The sequence below is a fragment of the Rhineura floridana genome, chromosome 17 (assembly GCF_030035675.1).
Source record: "Rhineura floridana isolate rRhiFlo1 chromosome 17, rRhiFlo1.hap2, whole genome shotgun sequence".
NCBI classification, from domain to species: domain Eukaryota; kingdom Metazoa; phylum Chordata; class Lepidosauria; order Squamata; family Rhineuridae; genus Rhineura; species Rhineura floridana.
In genome coordinates, this window is record NC_084496.1 from 23,462,812 (window position 1) to 23,488,260 (window position 25,449).

At 47.9% G+C, this 25,449-nt stretch overlaps 2 protein-coding genes across 2 annotated transcripts in view; one reads left to right on the forward strand and one right to left on the reverse strand.

The window, feature by feature from the left end:
- Positions 1-1,285: 1,285 nt before the first annotated feature.
- On the forward strand, positions 1,286-23,251 carry SNN (stannin). Its single transcript, XM_061600252.1, has 2 exons — positions 1,286-1,467; positions 16,365-23,251. The coding sequence occupies exon 2, from the start codon at positions 16,483-16,485 to the stop codon at positions 16,744-16,746; it is 264 nt and encodes an 87-aa protein (XP_061456236.1). The 5' UTR covers positions 1,286-1,467; positions 16,365-16,482; the 3' UTR covers positions 16,747-23,251.
- Positions 23,023-25,449, reverse strand: part of TXNDC11 (thioredoxin domain containing 11) — a 55,913-nt gene continuing 53,486 nt past the window's right edge. The window contains exon 12 of the mRNA XM_061600239.1: positions 23,023-23,952. Within this exon, the coding sequence (XP_061456223.1) occupies positions 23,319-23,952 (634 nt within the window). The 3' untranslated portion in view covers positions 23,023-23,318. The remainder of the gene's footprint in view (positions 23,953-25,449) is intronic.

Consider the following 25,449-nt stretch of genomic DNA (forward strand, 5'->3'; position numbering starts at 1 on the left):
GTGCATTCAATAAAAGGTGCACAATTTATTTAGCTTTTATTTTATGTGTAGAATGTATATTCTACTTCCCATCACGTGACATCAGGGTGGATCACCAGAATATAAAAGGCAGCATAATAACAAAATTCAATTAGAGCATATCATTTACAGACCTATTTGTCGTATCTCTCCCAAATCTTCAAGATGTCTATAAAAGCCTAGGATGAGAAAAGTCTTCAGCTGGTGCCACCTGGATGCTTTGTCAGAATGATTTGCTTCCAGCTTTCAGCAAGTGGCCCTGTTGTTGTTTTTGAACAGTATCATCTTTTACGAGAGGAATAAATTGTCACACAAAATAATGCACTGAAGCTTTAAAGCGGGCCACAAATGCAGTTCTGACACAGACCATCACAGTCACCCACTGCAGTATGAAAGGATTTGGAGTGATGCCTTTTGGGGGGCAAAATGCACACATTATAAACCTGCTAAGGAAGGCATGTCACAGGAGAGGATGGGGAAGACGTCTGATTCAATTCGCATTTAAAGATGAATCTCTGTCATTTGAGCTTTGTGAAACAAAACGTACCAAAACATATCCACCCTTCAAAATTCGCACTTCTTCTAATTTTGCACTGCAGTTCTCTAGCCATCTCATGTGTACAAAAAAAAAGCATACAAACTGTGCTTAAATATGCCCATGTTACTGAAAACAACGTACAAAAATGCAGGATGATACAAGGGAAATTGCTTTACAAAAATGTATCTATTACGCAAAATTGCATACAAAATGTATATTAGGAGAAATTCACACGAAAATACTGAGGGATTTTCATCAGGTCTTTTTAAAAAATAAAGAAATAAATCAATTGCAAACTTACATGGACATGTGGATTACTGAATTTAAGATGGGAAAATGAGAAACCCAGAGGAACCGAAACTGACAGGTGTGTCCCTCTTTGCATATACCACATCAGGATACAAATGTCAGTAAATTTCGTGCCTTTTTGTTTTTTCTTTTCTTGCACTGATGCTGATGCCTGCAATAAAAACCTGAAGTAGCGGAGAGGTTGCCTTTGTGCCTGACGAAAGGGCGCCTTACCTTGGAGCGCCGTTTAGTCCGTAGGTAAGACCAGATGCGGCAGGGCTCCTCCTCCTCCTCGTGGGGGGTGGGCTTCTGGGGGTGGGGACTCCTCCGGCCACGCCCCCAGCCGTCAGCTGTTGCTAAGCGGCCTCGAGCGCTCGCCGCCGATTGGCCGCCGCCTCCCCGTATATAACGTGGCGTCAGCGAGCCAGGCGGGCAGTACGGGGCGCTTGGCGGCTCCGGGATGGTGGTGGGGGTTGGTCTGCTGGTGTGCACGCGGGGGCCTGGGGAAAGCGAAGGCGGGCGGCTGTTGTTGCATCCTCCGCGAAGACCGACAGCCACCTCCAGCCGGGAGTCGCTAGGCGCCTTCAAAGAGCGGAGCGCGGCGCAGCGGCGGCGGATTCCCGGTGAGCCCCGGGGGAGGCAGGGGCTGCGGGAGCTTGGCTGGAGGTTGGATTCATCCGACCGCGCGGCGGTGGGGGATCGGGGCCATGGGCTGGCTCTGCCGCCGCTTAGAGGCGCGGCGCTCCCTTCGGAAGCGGGGGCTGCGCAGCGCGCCGTCGTTCCCCCAGTTGGGGCGCGCGCAGTGGAGGCGGCGTAAACCGCCGGGCGCGCCCCTCCTTCATGGGCTGCCTGCTTCCCTCTCTTGGGCCTCCTGGGCGGCCCCCTCCCCATCAACAGGCCTTGGGAAGATGGTGGAGCTGGAAATCCCCCCCTCCCTTTCTGGAGGGCCCTTTGGGGTGGCAGGAAAGTTGCAGGGGGGAGAGGAAGAGGAGAAGCGGCAGCTCCCTCTCCGAGGGCGGGTATCTATCTCTTCTTCTCCCTTTTATTCCGCCGCCCCCCCACGCCCCTCCTCCGCCGCCGCGAACAAAGGAAGAGGCCGGCGCTGCGCACAGCGAAGCTGCAGCGGCTGCAGCCTCGGAAGGGGGGGAGGCGGGGGCGAGAGCGCGCCGAGGGGCAGGAGGGCTGGGCGGCTGTTGCTGCTGCAGGAGCCTCGTCTTCTCAGGTGCATGCCTGCATGCACAACTCCTCCCCTCCAAATATTATGCACACAAAGCCCCAGTGAAAGAGGCGGGGCCCGCCACTCTGCGGTGTCTGGGGTCTGTGCGTGCGCGCGCGGGGGCAAGCCTTGTTTCCTATGTTTTCTCTCCCCCCACCCCAATTAAGAGGCCTTGCATAGTTGCTGCCCAGATTTAATTGCAAACACACGCCCTGTGTGTGCCCCCCCCAGCTTGAGTGAGTCATGCACCACTCTCTCCCCCCCCCCTCCATTTCTGTTTTTGACCTGGGGGTTCCTCTGAGTGGAGGTAAGATGGCTTTGGAAGGGGAAGGATGCTGGGGGCAGGGCTCTGCCCGTTGCAGCGCAGGCACGCACCTTTGCCAAACGCAAGCAGGCCCTCGCCATGTCCGCTTCCATGTGCCTCGAAACGCAGAGCCCCCACGTACCGAGCAGAAAGCATGCACCGACATGCGGGGACGCTCCCTCTCTCACCTTGCCTCCCTTCCCTTCCTCGTGCGTCTTCTCCTTTCCCCTCCACCCCCCCCAACGTGCCCAAAATATTTTCTTTACCACCACCCAAACCAAACAGGACCCTCGGATTTGTGCCAACGCTATACCAGGACCCATTTCTTTGTTCTGCTGGTTCTTAACTGCAGGCGCGCATCATGTCCCCCAAATGTGGCGTGACGCACTAAGGTTGCATTGCCCCACAGCTCCAGCCTTGCGGTTGTGTCTCTGTGTGGTGAGGGAGCGGATGGGAAGAGTGAGGGGGGGGTTTGGGTAGACAACTGCTGAGTCTCCGACAGGCGTTGGGAGTGGAATCAGCTGTGCTTTTGCCAGGGGGCTGGGTTAAATTTCCTTGGGAGCTGGAGAATTTGGGGAATCTAAAAGGGGGGGAGAGAGAGAGAAACTGAATTTGATACTCCAGTGTTTTTCAGGGGCTAAGGGGAGGGGATTTAGCAAGCTGAGGGACAGCGTTGATACTTCGGGCCAGCGAGCTCCATTGGTTAGGGGAGAGCTTCACGTTCCAGTCTTGGTTGGCGTTGCTTTTGCGCTGTCTGTTGGTGAACATAGTGGCCGACTGAGTGCCCACCATGGCAGCCGGCTCCTGCTGTGTCGTGCTTGGCGTAACCCAGCCGTGCTGCTGCTGGTGTGTCTTGCCTTGATGTGCCTGTACCCGGGAAAAGGATTTGCACTCGTAACTTCACTTTAGCCAATGGGGTTTTTGTGTGAGTTGTTTACAGGAGGGTTTTTTGTCCACTGGGAACTGCAGAGTGGCATGAAATGCCCGGGACTTCCAGTAACGTTTTCTTCTACGGTTGAGGGCTTTGGGTGCAAATAGGATTATGTAGTCCTGTTTGCCCAGAGACCAAAAATGGATTCTGGGGCGCGAAAGCAGTGTGGAGCCTCTTCAGAAGGGCCATTGCTCGAGCGGTAGGGGCATCTGCTTTGCATAGTGTGCAACCCCTGGCATCTCCAGGTGGGGCTGGGAAAGATTCCCGCCGTCTGAAACCTGCTGCCAGTCAGTGTCAGCAGTGCTGAGCTAGGTGGCCCACTGGTCTGGCTTCAGTATAAGGCAGCTGTCTGTGTTCTTGTTGGAAACAATGGGAGGGAAGATGTTTTGATACATAGTTTCAGTTGATGCTGACCATTTCTGTGTAAACCACTTTGAAGGTTGCCTGAAAAGGGGCAAGTCAGGATCTTAAAAGAAACAAAACTAACATAGGATACCACCACATTACATACTTTGGGGAAGGCCACGTAGCTCAGTGGTAGAGTATGTGATTTTTTTTGCATGCAGAAGGTCCCGGGTGCAATCCCCGGGCAGAGCTGGGACTGCCCGTCTGAAATCCTTGAGCGCTGCTGCCAGTCAGCGTTGACAGTACTGAGCTAGATGGCCCTATGGGCTGATTCAGTATGAGGCAGATTCCTATGTGCCTATGGTTGTGGTGGCAATGGCAAAATGGAACTGAATGGTAGACCAGGAGAATTCCAGAGCAGACCCTCAAACCTCTGCCTCTGGGCTGGCTTGGAGCTGAAATGCTTTTTTGTGAACATGGGCCTGCTTAAGTGGTGAAAATGAGTGTAGTTTTCTTTCTGCTCCTGGTATTGGCCCACTCCTCTCATTGGAGCAAGTGAATTCTTATGGGACTATTCATGGATGATAACAATTGGGAAGTGATCACGAAGGTCATCTAGTCCAACCCCTCTCTAGGCAGAAAAATCCGCCTCTACAGCATCCCCAATAGGTAGCCACCCAGCCTCTGCTTAATAACCTCCAGTGAAGGCGAGTGCCACCTTCCGAGGCAACCTAATTCCACTTTCAAACAGTTCACTTCCTCAGGAAGTTCTTCCAGGTGTTGGAATTGGAATCCCCTATTTATTTCTCTCGTCATGATGCTTGTATTGAGCCTCCATGTTTCCTCCCTCAGTGCCAGCCTGATGAACTGGCTGGCCCTCAGCTGGGAATTAAGAGCTGCCTGCAATCTCCTGTTTTCTTTCTTTCCTATTTATTTATTTATTATTTATTATTTAATTTGGATCCCGCCCTTCCTCCCAGCAGGAGCCCAGGGCGGCAAACAAAAGTGCTAAAAACACTTAAAAACATCATAAAAACATATCTTAAATTACATTAAAACAAAACAGCGTTAAAAACATTTTTAAAAACTTTAAAAAAGGGTTAAAAACATTATTAAAAACATATTAAGCAATTCTAACACAGATGCAGACTGGGATAGGTCTTAAGCTAAAAGGCTTGTTGAAAGAGGGAAGTTTTTAAACTTGCAGAAGGCTTGTGATCTTGTGTCACCAGCTGAGTTGGTTGATGACTAGTTCCATAATTCATTTGAGCAGTTCCGCTGCCTCGACTTGGTAAGGGTCTGAAAAATTTATACACATAATGCCTGGAGACACTGTGGTTGAGCAGAACTAGCTACCTTTCTTATTTGGGAAACAGCATTTGCTTGCTCTCCCCCCCCCCCCAAGAGAGGCTGGGGTTCAAAACACATTTGGGATTAAAGGCACTTTGTCTAGAGCTGTGATCCTGTTGTTCCTCCTGTTTCTTTGCAGCGTTTCTTCGGAGGATTGCAAAACCTACTTTGTGACGTTGCAGAGAGAAAGGATGATGTTGATTCTGTTCTGTTCCTTAGTTGCTGGGGAACAGCAACGGGAGATGGATGAGGTTCATGCCCTGGTAGTGTGCTTCCTGGAGCCATTTGATTGGCTGTTCCTGAGAATAGGGTGCTGAATTAGATAAGCCCCTGGTCTGATCCAGGAAGGCTCTCGTGTTCTTATGCTTGTCTTATGATTTAAAGCGGATAGTGACTTCAGCTTTCCAAGGATCAGGTCCATCTAGTCCACTGTTCTTCAGCCGTGGGTCCCCAGATGTTGCTGGACTACAGCTGCCATCATCCTTGGCCTTTTGCTAAGCTGGCTGGGGCTGATAGAGTTGGAGTCCGACAACATCTGGTGACCCAAGGTGATCTAATCTAGCTTCTTGGCCAGCTGGATGTCTCTGAGAAGCCTACAAGCAGGGTGCAAGAGCAACAGCCCTTTCCTTCTGGTCTTAGCTCCTGGTCTTCAGTTATGTATTACCTCTAGCATGCATTTAGCTGCCCTGCCCCGAAGCAGTTGATAGACCACCACCTCCCTGTCCATGAATTTGTCTAATATCTGTTTAAAGCCACTGGCCATCACAATATTACTTTGTTGATGTATTGCATGTAGACCCCTCCTTTTCTCCAAGGAGCTTGATGATTCTCCCCGTCCCCATTTTACCCTCACAAGCAACCCTGTGAGGTAGGTTAGGTTGAGAGAAGGTGAATGGACCAAAATTACCCAGTGAGCTTCATGGCTGAGTGGGGGATTTGAACCCTGGTCTCCCAGGTCCCAGTCCAACATTTTGACCACTACACCAGGATTGTCCAACAGTATCTTGTGTTAGTGAATCCCATAAGTGCTGTGTGACAGGCTTTCTTTTCTGTGCCCTGGCTCTACTACTCCCAATTTCCCCGGCTGGCCCCCGAGTTCTAGTCCTGTATATGAGGATGACAGTTTTTAATTATATTTACATTTAAAAGCTGCATTTTGGCTAAAAAGGTTCCGTTTAAGTGGCTTAGAGCAACTATAAACGCAATGGCCATTCTGTAAACGTTGAGTGGCATAAAAGAGAGATGGAAAGCAGCCAGCATCAATAATGACAGATCTGATTAAGGGAGCAAATCATCCCACATTAAAAGCCTGTCAAAAACAAAATGGGTCTTCAAAAATATATAAACCTCTGTCGTTTTCCCCACTTTAGTTGCCTGTTTCTCGACTGAAAAGCCTCAGCCATTGTAGTCTCATAGAGGATTGGCTCTAGCTCTGTGATCACTTTAGTTGATCTTTTCTGCAGCTCTACAATATCCTTTTTTTAAAAGATGTGGCAACATTTTCAGTTCTGAGGCTGCTCCATTGATTTGTCTTACCCCAGATCCTGCTGCTGTGGGATATCTGTTATGTTTTCGGCGCCTATTGAAGACTTTCCTTTTTCAACAAGCCTTTTACGTTGAGACCTTATCCCAGTCTGCATCTGTGTTGGAATTGCTTTTTAATGTGTTTTTAAATCTTTTTAAAAAAACAATGTTTTAAACCTTTCTTTAAAAGATGTCTTGAAAGCTTTAAAAATGTTTTTAAATATGTTTTGTTTTAATGCATTTTAAAGTCTGTTGTTATGATGTTTTAAAGTGTTTTTAGCATTTTTGTTTGCAGCCCTGTGCTCCTGCTGGGAGGAAGGGTGGGATATAAATCAAATAATAATAATAATAATAAAATAATCCAAAATGCTTGCTATACTTGCAGTACACCTGCCTCCTCTCCCCATCGAGAATTTGTCTACATCATCTGCAAAGAGTTCTCTTTCCCCCAATCTGTTGTTCAAGCTAATCAGTTGAGAGGACCATCTATGCAATCTTATTTAGCTAGCAAGAACATCAGAAGATCCCTGTTGGATCAAGCCAGTGGCCCATCTAGCTCAGAATCCTGTTCTCGTAGTGGAGTGGCCCTCTCCACCCTTGGGATTCCCAGCAAGTGGCATCCAGAGGAACACTGCCTCTCAGGGAGAAAATAGCTGTTTTGGTTAGTAGCCACTGATAATCTAGTCTTCCATGAATTTGTCTAATCGTCTTTTCAAAAAGCCATCCAAGTTGGTGGCTGCCTCTTGTGGGAGTGAATTCCATTGTCGGTGCTGCACGGAGGAGTGCTTTCTTTTGTCAGTTGTTGAATCTTCCAACGTTTAGCTTCGTTGGGGGAATCTTACTAAAATATTTACAGCAGAGGATCTGTCATCTTGCTTGCATTCTTCTGTAAAACACCATGTCAAAATGTTGAGGATGCAGTACTGATGCTGTGTGTTGTATGATGGGATGTTGAGTTTATTTATTTATAAAAATATTTGTATACCGCTATTTTGTTAAAAACATCGAAGTGGTCTACAACATGTTTAAAACAACCATAGAATTAAAAAAAGCATTAAAAATATAATAAAAAGGTCAATTGTTGCAAAAAAGAAGAAGCATGTTCTTAATTGCCTGCATAAGCCTGGCAAAACAAAGGTTTTCAGCAGATGCTTAAAAGTTTAAAACACAAAGTGCCTGCTGAATCTCTGTTGGCAGAACATTCCAGAGAACTGGGCTGATGACACTGAAGGCGCGATTTCGTGTTGATGTGAAATGAGCCTCTCCAACTCGGGGGACAGCCAGAGCTGCTCCTGCAGATGATCTCAGTGATCAAGCTGGGATATAAGGGTTCAGGCGGTCCCTAAGATACCCTGGACCTAAATTGTTTAGGGCTTTGTACATTAATACATCACTAGAAAAGATAATAATGCTGGGAAAAACAGAAGGGAGTAGAAAAAGAGGAAGGCCAAACAAGAGATGGATTGATTCCATCAAGGAAGCCACAGACCTGAACTTACAAGATCTGAACAGGGTGGTTCATGACAGATGCTCTTGGAGGTCGCTGATTCATAGGGTCGCCATAAGTCGTGGTTGACTTGGAGGCACATAACAACAACACCTTGAACCTGGCTTGGTAGTCGATGGGCAGCCAGTGCAGATGTTTTAAAAGTGGTGTCACATGTTGTTGTCCATGTGCTGCCATTAGCAATCTGGCCGCTGCATTTTGTACCAGCTGAAGCTTCCAAACCAGGGCCAAGGGCATCTCTACATAGGGCACATTGCAGTAATCTAGCCTCGAGGTTACCAGTGCGTGGACTACAGAGGTCAGCCTGTCCCTGTCCAAGAATGGCCGTAGCTGACGAACCAGACAAAGCTGGTAAAAGGCACTCCTAGCTACAGAGGTCACTTGAGCCTCTAGTGACAAAGATCCACGTGTACCCCAGGGCTACAGACCTGGTCCTTCGGAGAACAGGTAACCTGGCTATGTCCTGGGCATGGGAACCACCTACCCAAAAAGCCTCTGTCTTCCCAGGATTCAAGCAGTTTATTGGCCCTCATCCAGTCCACTACAGCATTCAGACACAAATCCAGAGTGTTCACAGCCTCTTCTGATTCAGATGTCATGGAGAAATAGAGCTGTGCGTCATAAGCATATTGCTGACACCTTGCTCCAAAACTCGTAATGAATGCTCTGAACAGCTTCACACAGATGTTGAGAAGCACTGGGAGAGAATAGTACCCTGCGGAACTCCATGGCACAAATGCCAGGGGCCGAGGCACACTCACCCAGTGTTACTCTCTGGACGTGAGTGAACGGCTTCCAGCACCCCTGTTTAAACGAAAGGAAGGCTCTGGCTTCCGCACAGAAAAATGTATACATAATGAATTTGGGGCAGTGAAAAGGCCATGTTTTGTATCTATGCAAACTGCCCTGGAAACACTTTCTGAAGGGCAGTATATAGCTCTGTTCAATAAGTTGGCTGATGGGGAGTTGTAGTCCAAAACCTCTGGAGGGCACCAGGTTGGCAAAGGGTGAAAAACAGAGTAGAAATTTCTTCTTGAAAAACTGAGATGTTGGGGGTTTAAAATACTTCTATGCTGCTTTTCAGGACCAAGGTGGTTTGCAACCAGTCATAACAAAAGTCAGGAAAAAAGCATTATAGATGCAGAAATTAGAAGCATATTTTAATATTAGGATCCTCTACACCAGTAGTTGGGAATTGCAAGTAGGTTGAGGGTTTCCCTCAGGTCCTGCTTGTGGGCTTTCCATGGCCATTTGGCTGGCTACCATGAGACCAGGATGCTGGATGTGGATGGCTGCTAGCCATGATGCTAGCCATGATGGCTGTGCTCTGCCTCCATAGTCAGAGGCAGTATACTTCTGAAAACCAGTTGCCGGAAGCCGCAGGAGGGGAGAGTGTATGTCCGGCTTGTGGGCTTCCCACAAAGGGCATCTGGTTGGCCACTGTGAGAACACGATGCTGGACTAGGTGGGCCACTGGCCTGATCCAGCAGGGCTCTTCTGATATTCTTGCGGTGTTTTTAAAAGGATCAAAACAAAACAAAAATTGCAGACAGCATCGCTCTGCACCATCGCTGGACTAAAAGTCTGCCCAAAATTCAGTAAGGGAGCCAACCAAACCTCTAGGGCAGGCTGGTCTGATTCGCAGGGCACAAGCCCCAAAGTTCTCGTGCGAGGAATCGCTGTGCAGGAGCATGAAATCTCCTGGGCAACCATACCTGGACTGCATGCCTGTAGTAGTTGGGGCCAAAGGCAAAAGTAGGCAGACCGCCAAATGTGAATTTTACCTTGTTATGGTTCCTGCACACTCTCGCGTCTCTCTCTCCTCAATCCAGGCAAGTGAGAAGCAGCATCTGAGTTCAAGGACACTCTAGGAGGGTGCGAGTTAGGCCTAGTGTGTCTTGGAAAGATGTGTCGCTGGGGGAGAGACCCAAGGGCCAGACTGAGAGGTCTGAAGGGCTGTAGGCCTGAGGGTCCCCATCCCAACTCTGGGGGATGGAGTTCTGCAGATGGGGTGCTGCAACGGAGAAGGCCTGCCACTGGGCTAGTGCTCAGCGAGAGAGCGGCATCAGGTCCCAGGTCCAGCCCTTGGCATCTCCAGGTAGGGCTGGAAGTGTCCCCTGCCTGACACCCTGGAGAGCTGCCTGCTAGTCTGTGTAAACAGTACTGAGCTAGATGGACCAGTGGTCTGATTATAAGGCGCTTCCTTCATCCCTATGCTTGGCTGTGGGATTGCAAGGAGCACCTCCTCTCTGGATCTTAAGGGAAATTTTCCCTGCCTCTTTTTATGCCCGTGCTTGAGAGCCAGTGTGGCCTAGTGGTTAAGGTGTTGGACTACAACCTGGGAGACCAGGGTTCGAATCCCCACACAGCCATGAAGCTCCCTGGGTGACCTTGGGCCAGTCACTGCCTCTCAGCCTCATGAAAACCCTATTCGTAGGGTCGCCATAAGTCGGAATCGACTTGAAGGAGGTACATTTACATTTTGTGTAGCATTGCAGCCTTCCTCCTTTATATGCCTGGTGATGTGGTTGACAGAAACCTGATCCCCTGGGACGAAGAAGCCATAGCCAAGGATGCTGCAGGGATTCCCCACCCCCTCCCCAAAGTCCATGCTCCTGCGCAGCGCTTCCTTGTATATGATTGTTGTGGATTGTGCCCTGCGGGTCAGACCAGTCTGCCGCTGCTTGATGGGTCTCAACACCATCTCTTCCTTGTAAGGCAGAGAACAGTGAAGGGCGTTCAAGGGCTGCCTTCCCTTTGTTTACATGGATGTTGCAAATCTGCTTTGTGCTTGTGGGGACCGGCTTCCCACTGCTGTGTGCTTGTGGGGATGTGGAATTTGTTGCGCAAGCTTTGTGAGGTTTTGCCGTTCTTTGAAAGAGATGGGAAGGTGTTTCTCTCTCTCTCTCTCTCTCTCTCTCTCTCTCTGGCTGTGGTGTTGAGAGGAGAGCCTGGATAGTTTTGGCTACTAAAGCAGTGAGAGCCTATAGGATTATGAGATGGCTTTGCTCAAATCTGTGTATGCTGTATATGCGTCTCTTCACCTCCCCCCCCCCCAAAAAAAAAGCCACTGTAGCTGCCTGTAGGCTACCCTGAGCGGCAGGGAAGTGGAAGGGATGTGGCTCAGTGGTTAGAGCATCTGCTTTGCATGCAAAAGGCTCCTGCTTAAGTCCCCAGTGGCATCTTCAGGTAAGGCTGGGAATGAACCTGGGCTGGAATGCTGCCAGTCAGTGTAGACAGTACTGAGCCAGATGGACCATTGGGTCTGACTCCGTATAAGGCAACTTCCTGTGTCCCACATGGATTGGGATCTTTGGATCAGGGCAAGAGACTCTTGGAAGGGAGCGGAGGTAGTGGCTTCAAAGTGCTATATAAATATCCTGATCCCGCCTCGGTGACATTTGTGGAATCCACATCCTGGAAAATCCTCTCCTGTCTAGTTGTGGCACCGGACTAAAGTATGGCCTTCTCATGCAGGAAGTGGAACAGGTTCCTCGGTCTCATTTATTAGAAGTTTTGCTTCCACACCTTGTGTTCACCTTAGTTTCACAACAGGACACACACAAACAAGGAAGTTGCTTTATACCAGGCCAGAGCCTTGGTCCATTTAGCTCAGTATTGTGCACACTGACTGGCAGCAGCTCTGTAGAGTTTCAGGCAGGGGACATTTCCAGCCCTGCTGCTGTTTTACTCTTGCAATGAGGGGTTTCTATTAAGTGTGTGTTGTATATTAGGTATGGACGATCTTGAATGAGGTTACTTGCAAAACAAAAGACTTCAGAGTTTGGTCTGCAGACTTGCAGGATCCTGGATCATGTCATCTCTTACTTGCCTTTTTTCTAAACTTAAACTAAAAAGTGTCCAATGCTGCATGCAGCCTTTTTTTTCATAGGGGAGTCGCACCATCCCCTTGATCCTTCTGGTTGCCCTTCTCTGAACTTGTTCCAATTCTACAATATCCTTTCTGAGATGAGACGACCAGAACTGTGCACAGTACTTCAAGTGCAGTCGCACCATAGATCTGTATAACAGCATTATGGTATCAGCAGTTTTATTTTCAATTCCTTTCCTAATGATACCTAGCAGCGTTTGCCTTTTTCGCAACTGCTGCAGACTGGCAGCTGTGAAAGGGATGCAAAAGGGGACGTGTCCCCAATAAAGTTAGTATGCATCATCACTGTTCGAGGCACTTTTGACGTAGAAACAATAATCAAAGGGTCTGTGTTTCCGTTGTCCCCAAAAGCTTGCATGCTAAATCTAGACTGGAGGATGTCAAAAACCTGTTGTGCTTAGAAAGAAGGGATGCATGGCACAGCTTTGATGAAACTACTTTCTAGCCACTCCCTCCTGGAAAACTTAGTCTTTTTTTGCACTTATGGTAAACGAGAGAAGATGTTCAGGAGAGTTTCAAAGGCAGTAGCTGGCTCTGTCTCTTGTAGCAGAAACGAGAGATTCCCATGGCTCCTCTTAAAGATTAAATGCATCTGTTGCGGCAGAGGCTTTTGCAAGCAGGCTGTGTAGCACGTGGAAGGGAAATGCGTGCATACAATTTGGCTTGTGCCATGAGAAATGCATTAGGCTGCATTCAGATGCAGTGCTTGTTGCGTTAGTTTTACTGATCATAATAATTGCACGCCTGTTTGATTTCCCACATTCCTTTCATGCTGCACTACCTGTTGCAGTACGGGACTGTGGCTTGCTGACCAATATGCTGCCATGTCATGCTAAATTTCATTCAACGCCAGTGGGGCGTAGTGGTATGACAGAACAGTGACGGTCATTGGATTTGTCGCTGCTTCTCCACCCTTTCTGCACGTGTACACTTCTGTTCCCCCATGAAAACAGCGGAAAAGAACTATATGCCAGTTTAGCACCCCAAATTGCATCACTTTACTCCTGTGATTTTTGTGGCTGAATGGGGTTACAGATGGATTTTTTTTCTGGAAGCAGTTAACACGGAAATGAGTGCTAAACTGCTAGATTTCCAGAAGTGTCTTTTACATCATGTGAAAGATAAGAAAAAATACAGAAATGATCAGCTAAGGAAACATTGGGGAAAGTAGAATAAGCTGCTGTCTGAATGCAGCCTTGGTCTTCGTGGTACTACAGGACCATCTCAAGCATTTGTATTCCACGCGCAATGCTTAAGAGTGTGGAGGATTATGGCGGCAATTCAAGCACCCTCTGGTAATGGCTTGGAATGGCTGTAAAACCAAAGCAAGATCCTAAAATGGCTGACACAAACCAGCTGAAATAAGGCTCGGTAGTGAGCTGATGGCAACTCTGGGGATTGTCAAGATGAGCCCTTTGGGACCCATCTGCACCTGAGCAGCTTATTGGGCTGCATCAGCTCAAAATGGAAATGGGACTGCCTTTAAGTGGATCCCAACTTATGGTGACCCTATGAACAGGGATTTCATGGTAAGTGGTATTCAGAGGGGATTTACCATTGCCTTCCTCTGACGCTGAGAGGCAATGACTGGCCCCAGGTCACCCAGTGAGCTTCATGGCTGTGTGGGGATTCGAACCCTGGTCTCCCAGGTCGTAGTCCAACACCCTAACCACTACGCCACAAGATGTAAATCGGCTATAGAGACTTTTGCATATAAAGCACATTTGGCTGGATAGCGCAAGTTCTCTTTGCTTCGGGCAGAGATGGGGATCCTCAGGCCTGGGGCCAGAATCGCCCCTCCAGTCCTCTCCCAAAGTGCTGCTTTGCACCCTTCCTGAGTGTTCTCCCTGGCATGGAGTGTGTCCTTGAACTCCGACCATATCTCTAGCTTGCCTTGGGTGGAGGATACCTTGAACAACAACTCCCACGATCCCCGATTGTTGGCCATGCTGACAGAGGCTGTTGGGAGTTGGAGTCCACAACTCCTGGAGAGCACCACATTGGACAAGGGTGATACAGAGCTTTGAAAGTCAGCACTGACAGAGCAGCAGCCAGTTGTTTCAATGCTATGGAAGAGGCAGGCAAACGGTGACAAAACGGAAAAGGCGAGCAAGAGGCAACATGATACAAATATGTAAAATTATGGGTAGTGTGGAGAGGAAATTTTTTCTACCCCTCGTAACGCTAGAATTTAGGGACAGCCAATGAAGCAGAAGGTTGGAAGGTTCAGGACAGACAGAAGCTCTTCACACAGCGCATAGGCCAGCTGTGGAATTTGCCCCTGTGAGAGGCACTGATGGCCACCAACTTGGGCATTTTTAAAAGAGAATTAGACAAATGCGTGGGGGATAAAGCTGTCACTAGCTACTAACCCTGATGCCTGTGTTGTTGGAGGCCAGATGCTGCTGAAGAACAATTGCTTGAAACCAGAAGTGGAGAGAGTGCCGTTGTGGTTTGATGCGGCCTGCGGCATCCCACAGACATCTGGTTGGTCACGGTGAGAACAGGATGCTGGCCTGATCCAGCAGGGCTCTTGTGTTTTATGGCTCCTCCTTCAGTATGGCTTTGGTGCCAGGATGGCTGCAGGCCGCAACAAGCAGCTTGTAGACAAGAGTGTCTCCTAGCCAGGTTTTATGGAGAAGCTGTAAACGATGCGGGTGTAAGCCTCCTTTAAAACTCCCCTTTCTCCTCTTCAGACCTCTTGGATTTCTGCAGGCTGTCTTCCAGCAGCGGCTGCCTAGGGGAGGATGCCCCTTCCTTCCTTCATCCCTATGCTTGGCTGTGGGATTGCAAGGAGCACCTCCTCTGTGGATCTTAAGGGAAATCTTACCTGCCTCTTTTTTTGCCTATGCTTGAGAGCCAGTGTGGTGTAGTGGGTAAGGTGTCTACTACCCGGAAGACCAGGGTTCGAATCCCCACCCAGCCATGAAGCTCACTGGGTGACCTTGGGCCAGTCCCTGCCTCTCAGCCTCAGAGGAAGGCAGTGGTCAACCCCCTCTGAATACCGCTTACCACGAAAACGCTATTCATAGGGTCGCCATAAGTTGGCATCGACTTGAAGGCAGTACATTTCCATTTTTTCCTTGCGCGTGAGCATTTTTTGCTCCAGCTGGCCTCCTGCTTTTCTGTACTGTTATGTTTACTTTTAAATGGGATCCTTTAAAATGGTCTGTAATTGAGGTCCTAGTGGACAAGGCCAGAAGGCCCTGAGACAAGGGCTGCAGCTCAGTGACGAGAGCCCTTGCTTTGCAGGCAAAAGGCCCTGGCTTCAGACTCTAGGCAGGCCTGGGAAAGGCTCCCTGCTTGGAGCCCTGCAGAGCCTCTGCCAGTTAGTGTAACGAGGATACTGCACTAGATGGATCACTGGTCTGACTTGGCATAGGTGGATTCCTTATTTATAGCTCAGGTGTGGGCTCCCCGGATGTGGCTGAACTACAGCTCCCGTTAGCCCCAGTGAATATGGCCAGTGGCCAGGGATGATGGGAGTTGTAGTTCAGCAACATCTGGAGGGCCACAGGTTCCCCACATCTGTTGAAGCTGATGCTCTGGCCCCCGTTAGTCTCCAGCCATTTAAGTACAGTAGGGCTCCGCTTTTTGGCATTCCGCTAATATGGTGGCTTTCAATTAGAGTAAGACCCCCCTCATACAGTGCTTGTTCTGCTTTAACTGCATTTTTCGGGCGTCGGGCACCACTTTATTGATGGTGCTCCGCTTATCGGTGGGTTTTGCTTTTCGGCAGAGGTCTGGAATGTAACCCTCCATATGAGTGGGGTCCTACTGTACTGTGTTAGTGGAATGTTAAAATCTTTCCAGCACCAGGGTAAAAACGTACCTTTTCCCCCCAGGCAATTTGAGGGATACGATGTCGGTTGTTGGTGCTGCCGAAATTGTAACAGATAACGGTTATGTTGGGAGCTCTGGAAATGTAGCAACTGTGGGGAAGCTACCGTGACTAATAAGTGGATGTTTATGAGCTGTTGATTACATTTTGATTTGATTATTACATTTTTATCCCATGTTTCCTCCAAGGACGTCAAGGTGCGGCATACATGGTTCTCCACCTCCCTCATTTTGCCCTCGCAACAACCCTGTGCGGCAGGTTAGGCTGAGAGAGCCAGCGACTGGCCCAGGGTCACCCAATGAGCTCTATATCTTGAGTGGGGATTTGAACCCTGGTCACCCAGCTCCTAATCCGACACTCTAACCCAGATGTAGGGAACCTTTGGGCCTCCAGATGTTGCTGAACTGCAGCTCCAGCTAGTAGGGCCAATGGATGATGGGATTTGTAGTTCAGCAACATCTGGAAGGCCACAGGTACCCCACCTGCATTACAATTTTATTTTATTTATGTTTTTGAAATGTATGTGAGTTGCTTGGGGACCTCTTTTGTGTAGCAAGCAACTAATAAGCTCAGTGAGTTATAACAGAAATATATTTTTTCCTTATTCCAGCAGTTAAGATGTAGCTGAAGACCTCCTCCTTCAACCGACCAGCCGAGGGCGAAGAAACTCCCCAGCTCTAAACAAAAAGAACCCCAGCGGCTTGACTGATCTTCATCGAGAGTCCACCATGTCTATCATGGACCACAGCCCAACCACAGGGGTGGTGACGGTCATAGTCATCCTGATCGCCATCGCCGCTCTTGGCGCTCTGATCCTGGGCTGCTGGTGTTACTTGCGCCTTCAGAGGATCAGCCAGTCGGAGGACGAGGAGAGTATTGTGGGTGAGGGCGAAACGAAAGAGCCCTTCCTCCTGGTCCAGTACTCAGCCCGCGGGCCATGCATGGAGCGGAAAGCAAAGCTGACGCCCAACGGCACTGAGGCTCACAGCTAACTGGCTGTTTTGGAAATAGACGGCCTTGATGGCTGGAGCTGGAACCGATACTGTGAAGGGACCAGATGGGGACATACCACTCTGTCGCACAACTTTGCCTCGAGATGGAACTTTGCTGTCTTGTGGCTATGCATGCACTGAGGACAAGGTTCCCTGTTCTCTTGCATCACTTTTTTTTCTTTGGCACAAGGTCCATTGCCGGCAATGGACGAACGGGGACACGGCGGTGTGAAAGGGACGACCTTGATCTGTTACTTGAATAATTCCACTGAGCCTCTTTGGAATGGAGCTACTGACGCAATGTGAACTTACACAACTGTGAACTGTGTGTCTAGATAGGTAGCCTCTGGGAATGGTTTGAATGTGCTTTTACAAAAAAAAGCAGCGCTCCTGGATTTAAGAGACGCACAACCGCAAATGAGATTTTGGGGAAAGGTAGATGGGGAAGAGAGGGTTCTCTTACGTGTGGTCCTTTGTGTGTGGGAAATTCTTGTAGCTGTGGCCATGGGGAAAAATGGGAAGCGAGTTCTCTCTGGACTTGGGGCTGCTTCTGAACTCTCCTCCTGGAATGCAGGTTAATTTAAGTAGGGGGCAATAAAAGGCACGGGAAAATGTACTTTTAGGTGAAACAGTAACCAATATTAGTGATGTTGAGTGCTCTGCAAATGTAGTAACTGTGGGGAAGCTACCACATCTAACCAAGTCGAAAGCAAGTAGCTCATGACGGCTGTGCTTTTAAAAAATGTTTTGATGCATGGTTGGAAGGCTGCTGGTAGACTTGGGGAGTGGTGGCAGAGCAGGCCTGCTTTGGCATATGAGAGCTGAAGAAACGCTTTTTCCACTGAGCCACCCCCTTTTAAAAGCAGTGTTCCTGTAACCAGTCCCTAATTTATCTCCCAGTGCACTGGTTTGTTTACATTCACTCCTGGCTGCCAGGAAGCTTGTAAACAAGTTTATCAAGATAACACGACTTTGACTCGGCTGTATAGTTTCAGTGTATTTTGTAGATAAATGCGTTTTAATGACAGAGCTTCTGTAAATAACTTGACATGGGGAGACGTAGATGAAGTCACTTCTGTGTTAACATTTCTTTCATCCTTGCCTGTTTCCATACTAACTCAGTGGTGGCATGGGGTTTTTTTGTGTGCGTGGGGAAGGGGTAAAGTTTTGTGGCAGAAGAGAGTCTCTGGCTGCCACACTGAAACTGCATTAGTTTCTGCAAAGAATCCTGGGAAATTGCTTTTACCCCTTGCAAAGCTACGATCTGCAGCACCCACAACAAACTACATTACCCAAGATTCTTTGGAGGAAATAATGTGCTTTCAATATGTTTTAAATGTCAGGTGTGTATATGCAGCCTCTTCCCCCCCCCCTTATTTTTCAAAAAGGACAGATGGTGTAGGTTGGAAAATTTTCTGTTTATTTTTCCATGGAAGATACTGTTTAATAAGCAGTCGCAAATACATTGGCTTGTATTCAGTACTAGTCCTACTCAGAGTAGACCCATTAAAATGAATAGATGTGACTTAACGTGAGGTTTATTAATTTAACGGTCCTGCTCTGAGCAGAACTTACTGGATACAATGCAGTATTTAGCGAGCTTGCTGGTTTCGAAGTGCACGCAGTGGTTTGTTTATTCCGTGGGAGCAAAATAAAACATCCCCAATAGCCGATGTGGTGATCTTCAGAGGCTGTTGGGCTTCAGCTCCCATCAGGCCCAGCCAACGTGGCCAAGGCTCAGGGCTGATGACAGGAAGTGGAGGCTATTGGAGAATGAATTTTTTAAATTTAAAGTTATCCTATGCAAATTGGCCTAGTTTGCTTAGGAAAATGCAGTTTAAAGGTTTCCTAGGAAAACCTCACCCAACGAGGCCAAGCCTGTGCTCCAAATGGAAAATGGACATGGACTGCCTTCAAGTCGATCCCGACTTATGGCGGCCCTCTGAATAGGGCTTTTATGGTAAGCAGTATTCAGAGTTCGTTTCACCATTGCCTTCCTCCGAGGCTGAGAGGCAGTGACTGGCCCAAGGTCACCCAGCGAGCTTCATGGCTGGGTGGGGATTCGAACTCTGGTCTCCCAGGTCGTAGTCCAGCACCTTAATAGCTGGTCCTTTTTCCTCTCTTGTAATTGGAATGCCAACCAAAACCTGATCCGGCCAATAAAGAAAAAGAGCCAACTTGGACGGCTTTAACAGAGGATTAGGCAAATGAACAGTGGACAAGGCAGTCGGCGGCTACGCTTTGCCTCTTCTGTCGGAGACAGCCTGCTTCTGAATACCAGTTGTTGGAAATCGCAGGAGGGGCGAGTGCTCTTTGCACTCAGGTCCTGCTTGCAGGCTTCCCTTTGGGGCTTCTGGTTAGCCACTGTGAGAATGGAATGCTGGACTAGACAGGCCTTTGGCCTGATCCTGCAGACTCTTAGGTCCTTATGAGAGGTACATGCCATGCTCACCTCCTCATCATAGCACTGCAACTGCTGTGCTTCTGACTCCAGCATGGTTGGAGGTTGAGGAGGCCTGGCGACAGGCTGCTGTGCAGATGATGGTAGATAAAGCAAGGCCACTGCCCCTTGGAATTGGAAGAGCAGTTTGAGAGAGCCCAGTCCTGTCCCTCCAACTATACCCGGCACCAAGTTACAGCTCAGCAGATGTGCTGGGGCAACTTACCGTGTCATATATATAAAGAGCAGGCAGGTCTGTTGGGGGGGGGGAGAGAAAAGCTGCTCTTTCTCCAGCTTTAGTATGGGAAGGTGGTTTTGGTACCTCTGTGATCCCCTCTAAGTAGCCTCGAAAATTGAGGTGACTTGTTGCTAGCTTTTCCCCTGTCCCCTGGCTGGGGCAGACTGGAAAATCTGAGCCAACTGCTTGAAATGTATTTCAATGTTCACTACAAATATGGTCTAATGACTCCTGTTCCACTGGCACCCCTACTTCTGAAACCTAATACTCTTCTGGCTGCTTCCCAGTGAATTGTGCCACCCTTTACCAAGGGATTCTAGGAAGCTGCCTTATACCAAGTCAGACCCTTCGTCTGTCTAGGTCAGTATTGCCTGCGCTGGCTGGCAGTGGCTCTCCAGGGTTTCAGGCAGGAGTCTTCAGGATGCCAGGGATTGAACCTTCTACATGCAAAGCATCATCATCACTTTATTACGGTCACAAGACCAACCATAGATAAACACATTTAAGTTACATGGGATTGGATATGGTTAAATACATTTAAAACTGCAAACATCGTAATAAATATATATCATGATCACAAATAAATGGGCTTAAAATTATGATTATAATTAAGTTTGAGGGGACATCAGTATGAGTCATAAGTATTTAAAATCATCAAGCTGCCATGTATAAGTCTCAAACAAGGGTGAGTTAAGCTAATACTAAAATTAGTAGTGAGAGTTTAGTTCACTTCGAGATTCGAGTAGAGTTTATAAGGACACTTTTTGCTTATTTTTCTTAGAATTTATAACAATCAAACTGAACTTGGCAACTGCTAAAGTTACCTCTGGATGGTGGTCAGATAGTAAGTAGTCCATCCAAAAGGATTCCGATTGATACAGATGGGGGTCTAAAATAGGGGAAATTAGGTGAGATCTAATAGAGTGATAATTCGGACAACAAAATAGGACATGAGCGTTAGTCTCAATTTCACCAATTCCGCACTGACATAGACGATCTTTATATGGGATTTTATTGTATCTTCAAGTACCGCTGAGGGGAGAGCATTTAGCCACATCAGGGTAAATGCCCTACGGTATTTAGGAATTATTAAATTGGATATGTAAGGCAATGGTCTTAAGAAGCTTAAATTACATCGTTGGTTTTTTATAAGCATTTGTTGGTGTTGTACGTCTATATCTCTCAGACGTTGGCTAATATTGCAGCGGGCGGCTACATGCAAAGCAGATGCCGGTCTACCCCTAAGTTATATAGTCCTCCTTTATTGCTTTGGTCCAGTTGGCTTTTTGCTGGCTATTTTTCTGCTGGGATTGGTTGCCTGATGCTCTGTTGATCTGCTGTGGCAACTGTTTAGCATCAGAAAGTGGGTACAGCTGGTATATTGGGGAGGGTAGGAAAAAGGGCATGTAAGGGGAACGGTGTTTATTGAATCAGCAGCTTTGATGCAAGCCACTAGGTCAGGTATGAGGAGCCTTTGGCGCTCTATAAGTTGCTCAACTACAACTCCCATCATCCCTGGCCCTTGCCACACTGGCTGGGGCTGATGGGAGTTGTAGTTCAGCAGCTTATGGAGGGCCTATGGCTCCCCACCCATGCGCCAAGTGCTTGGGCATCTGTGTTCAAAACTGGCTTGAGTGGAGGCAAACAGCCTCATTTTCAGCAGGGCCAGATTAATCTTGCAAAAAGGTTTCCCTCTCTCATAGGATTCTGCTGCTGAGCGTTCCTAAGATAGGCCAAGCTAACCACTCTAGTGCTTCCCCACCAAACCCCAATTTTTGCCAAATTGTCTTTGTACACATTTGCTCACATCCACCCGTCTCTCAAATGTTTAGAATCCAGGCCCTGCTTTTGCACTTAATTCTACCTTGTCCTTCCCTCTCACATCAGGCACATGTGCTGCAATTCTATTGTACCAGTGTGTGCAAGTTGATTTTACTAATCCCGTACTCAAAAGAGCAAAACACACAACGTAACTGGCTTCGTATAGCAGCCTCTGGTGGGATTTTATACCCCTAGCAGATGGGAACTATGGAGTTCCTGATTCAAATTTTTTTTTAAAAAAAAGATGTTCAGAAAGGGAGTCAGGCTTTTGCCATCTCACATCTTGGAGAACCACTGCCTGGCAGCGGAGAGCATACCGAGTGGACACTCTGGCCCTGCAGATGTAGCTGAACTACAACTCCCATCATCTGTGGCCATTTTGCAAGGGCTGATGGGAGTTGTAGTTCAGCTACATCTGGCGGACCAAAGGCTCCTCAGACCTGAACCAGTACAATGTGGGAAGTCATGAAGATGCCTACTGTGTCATCCCCTATTCTCTATTTCCTCAGTCATCATGGGACAATCGCACCCATACAAACAGAGGTCATCAGCAGAGGCCCTAAAATGCAGGTCCCTGTGCCCTCCTTGGGTGGGGTGCAAGGCATTATTCCTCTGTTGTGGTTTTCTCTCTTTTCAGTACCGAGTGAAGAACTTTTCAAAATTATTTGCACAGATGTTTTAATTATGTGTTAACTCTTGAGGACTGATGGGTTTACGTTGGCTTTTTGGTCACTGTTGCTGGTGTCTCTTCTGTTTAAGTGTATGTTTTAATTGATGTTATTTTTAATATTTCTGTAAACAGCTGTGGGAGGTAGTTTTTACCTGAAAAAAAGTATAGAAAAATGCTTAATAAAGAGAAAGCGTAACAGCAGCCCTGCTGTGTGACACCTAACGTCCTATCTAATCTAGCATCCCATTCCCAAGACTGGCCAACTGGGTGTATCCAGGAAGCCCACAAGCAGAGCACAAAGGCAAACAGCCCTTCTTTGCTTGATGCTTCCTGACAGTTGTCACCACGGGTGCCATTTAACCATCATAACTAATAGCCACTGATGCGCTGTTCAATATCTCCATGTATTTGTCTGGAGCCCCTTTTGAAGCCACTTCAGTCAATGGCCATCTCCGCCCCTTGTGGTAGCAATTAATAAATGTGGATCAGGAAACATCCTCTGCCAGGGAGCATTAAAAATATGCACAGGTTTTGGCAGGAGGAGAGAAGGGTCCATCTACTTGGGGGTCGTATACACTCCTGGAGTTTTGCATAACCAGTTCTCAAACGCTAGGCCCTTCATAGTGGGGTTGTCCCACAGAGAATCGCTGGTTTTTATATTGAAGTCTATTTATGTGTCAAGCAACAGGCTATTTAGAATGATGGGGAACTCTTTGGGCTTCAAAATTCTCCCCTCAGAGCTAGCAAACGAGAGTCATGAGGGCAGGGTCAATCTAGTTTCCCTATCTGCTTTTTATTTTTAAAGATATCAATAGACTGCTCATTAAGGGGAATTTTAAGAAAATGATCAAACCCAAATGCTCAGAACAGAAAAGGGGGTGGTATGACCCTCCCGTTATCAGGTAAAATTTAATTTTGGGGGGGTGTGTGTTTACACATACGATGCATCCCATCGATTCTGTAAATGAAAGTACTGAAGGCAACCAATTTAGACATTTCCCAGGAAGTGCAAATTAGTATCAGCCAAGGAGTAAAGCTGATGTAGCCAAAAGTAACTTGTAACTAAGAAGGGCAGGGAGAAGAGGAGGAACTTTTACACTGCCATCGTCCAACCAAATTGCTTTAATTTACGTTAAATTGATATAAAAGTTATCAAATTAGTGCAATTGTAAAGTGCAAAGATTAGTCCCCAGACTGTGTTGTCAACATCATAAGCTTTCGAGCTTTGTCTGTTCGGTTCATTGACTCGATATAAAAATATTCTTTGATTTTGTTTCTAGTCCAGCCAAAAAAGAAGTCGTTACAACGAAATTTCAATAAAGTTTGCATAAAGATCTTCCCCTGTTGAAGCTAAACTTGATTCATGTGGGTTCCCCCATCCCTGTGTCTTGGCTTAACAGAAGCTATTCTGTCCAGTTTTCTTTACTATGCTCAGATGCTATTCTGCCCTCGATGTGAGTGTTGTCATTCTTTTCTGCTTCGTGGAAAGTGTCCGCAGGTGGTGCGGCCAGGCCAGCATCCTCCTTGTGGAGGCTGATCTCTGGCTCAGTGTTGGTCCCCAGTTCTCTCTCCACTGAAGCCACCAGGACTTTGAGTAACGTGTTCTCGGTAAGGAGGTTCTCAGAGGCGTCTGCCAGCTCTTGCAGCTTCTCTGCCATCCCTTCCAGCTCCTGGGTCTTCTGCTCGTACAGCCCCTGCAAGTGCTCTTGCTGGCTCTGTGCGGCCCCGTGTTGCTTCCTCAGGATACGCATCTCCTGCTGGAGCCTTTGCCCCTCCCTTCTGGCTTCGGAGAGCTGACCTTGGAGCTGACCTTGGTCCTGGTGAAGGGCCTTGATCTCTGCTCGCAGTTTCTCAACCTCCCTTTCCAGGTGGGAGATGCGTCCCTGCTGGAGCACCGTCTCCTGCTGAAGGCAACCTTTGAAGCGGGGCTCTGGACCGGACATGGGGGGTGGCTGGCTTGAGTGACGGAGGATGAATTTAAGGAGATTGGGAAGGGTGACTGGGAATTCTGCAGGAAAGTTCACACTTTGCTCCTTCCTAGAAAAAAAAATATGGATGAGAGGTGCTATGGGGATGAGCAAGTGGTGAACACCAGATTGAGTCCATTGCAGCTCCAGTTTGAAGGATTAAGATTAGATAACAACCCCCACCCAAGGGAGAGGTTTTAAGGCAGGAGTGCTACTTTGAAATGACAAAGTAACAAATGCTTTTCCGCACCATCCCCCCCTGACCCCCAAATAACCAACTCAAGTGGCCATTTCAGTTCAGATATAGTAGTGGTGAAGAGTTACGCATCTCTCATGCACAGAGCCTCAACGGTACCTTCGGGGATACACAGGATTACAACTAGACAATGCATGCGAACTATTATACAAATAAGAATTAGCAAGCAGCTGATGCAAAACCTGCCTGCCTAGGGTTCTGCTACCAGTTGGGCAAGTACTGAGCTGCATGGACAGAGTCTGCCCTGGTATGGGGGCAACTGCCTAGGAGATGATTTCTAAAAAGAAAGAAAAGGTGTGCAGAGTACTTCTGAGGTGTGTTTCCAAGCACTGGGGTCCAGGATGGAGATAAAGGTGTGTGGGTCAAATGGAACATCTACAAAAGAGTTCTCAGCCTTGCCAAGAAGTCCCCAACATTTTTCTAGATGGCCTGCTTACCCACAAATACCTGTTTTAGGTACCCTGATGTGCTGAAAAGAACCTGCCCTCGTGATGTTTACATACGACAAGCAACCTGAAACGCTATCGCTAGTGCAGCCTTCTCACAGCTGGCTGAGGCTGATGGGAATTGTAGTCCAAACCATCTGGAGGACAGCAGCTTGGAAAATGCTGCACTGGAGTATAATAATGTGGCCTTTCTTCTAGAACTCAAGGGGCAAAACAAAACTTGAGACAGCTAAAGCAAATGCTGGCAGAATTAAGTGCAGTATCTGCTTAGCCAGTTTACGTCCCAGAAGCAAGAAATACTGGCTCTGCAGCAACAGCCGGAAGCCAGCTTGTGAAATCTTGCTCCTAATGAAGGTGCTGCTGCTCCCTTCTCGCCGTGCCCAGCTCTCATGCAGAGGGAGCTTGGCAATCCGAGGATCTCGGTCCTAACAAGCCCAGCAGCAGTCCTTGCTTGAAGATGTCTGAGCTCCAACTTTTACGGGTCTCCAACTGTGAGCTTTGTTTTTCCTACAGAACTGAACTTTCCTGACTCAGGCTCTGCAACTGGGAGGGGGGAGGGCAGGAGCAAGAACATAACAAGTACACAAAGGCCACTGCATGAACTTTGGACAAGCAAAGTCTGAATGGCACATCTGTTGAGCCCCATATATATCCTCTTGCAACACTAAACTTTTATGTACAAAAGGAATAAAAGACAGTGTTCCTACTTTACACTGTGCTAGGCAATGGCACACACAGACTCGATTACTAGAGTCCCAAGGACAACATAGAACAGAACTGAGCCATAGGGAATAATCCTATCAGTTGCCCCTTAGGTGCAAGATACCAACACCACGAAGAAGTTGCCAAAGACAAACCCACAAGC

What these genes read in the sequence shown, in the direction of transcription:
- SNN (XM_061600252.1), top strand. Translation starts at nt 16,483, where the DNA reads ATGTCTATCATGGACCACAGCCCAACCACAGGGGTGGTGACGGTCATA.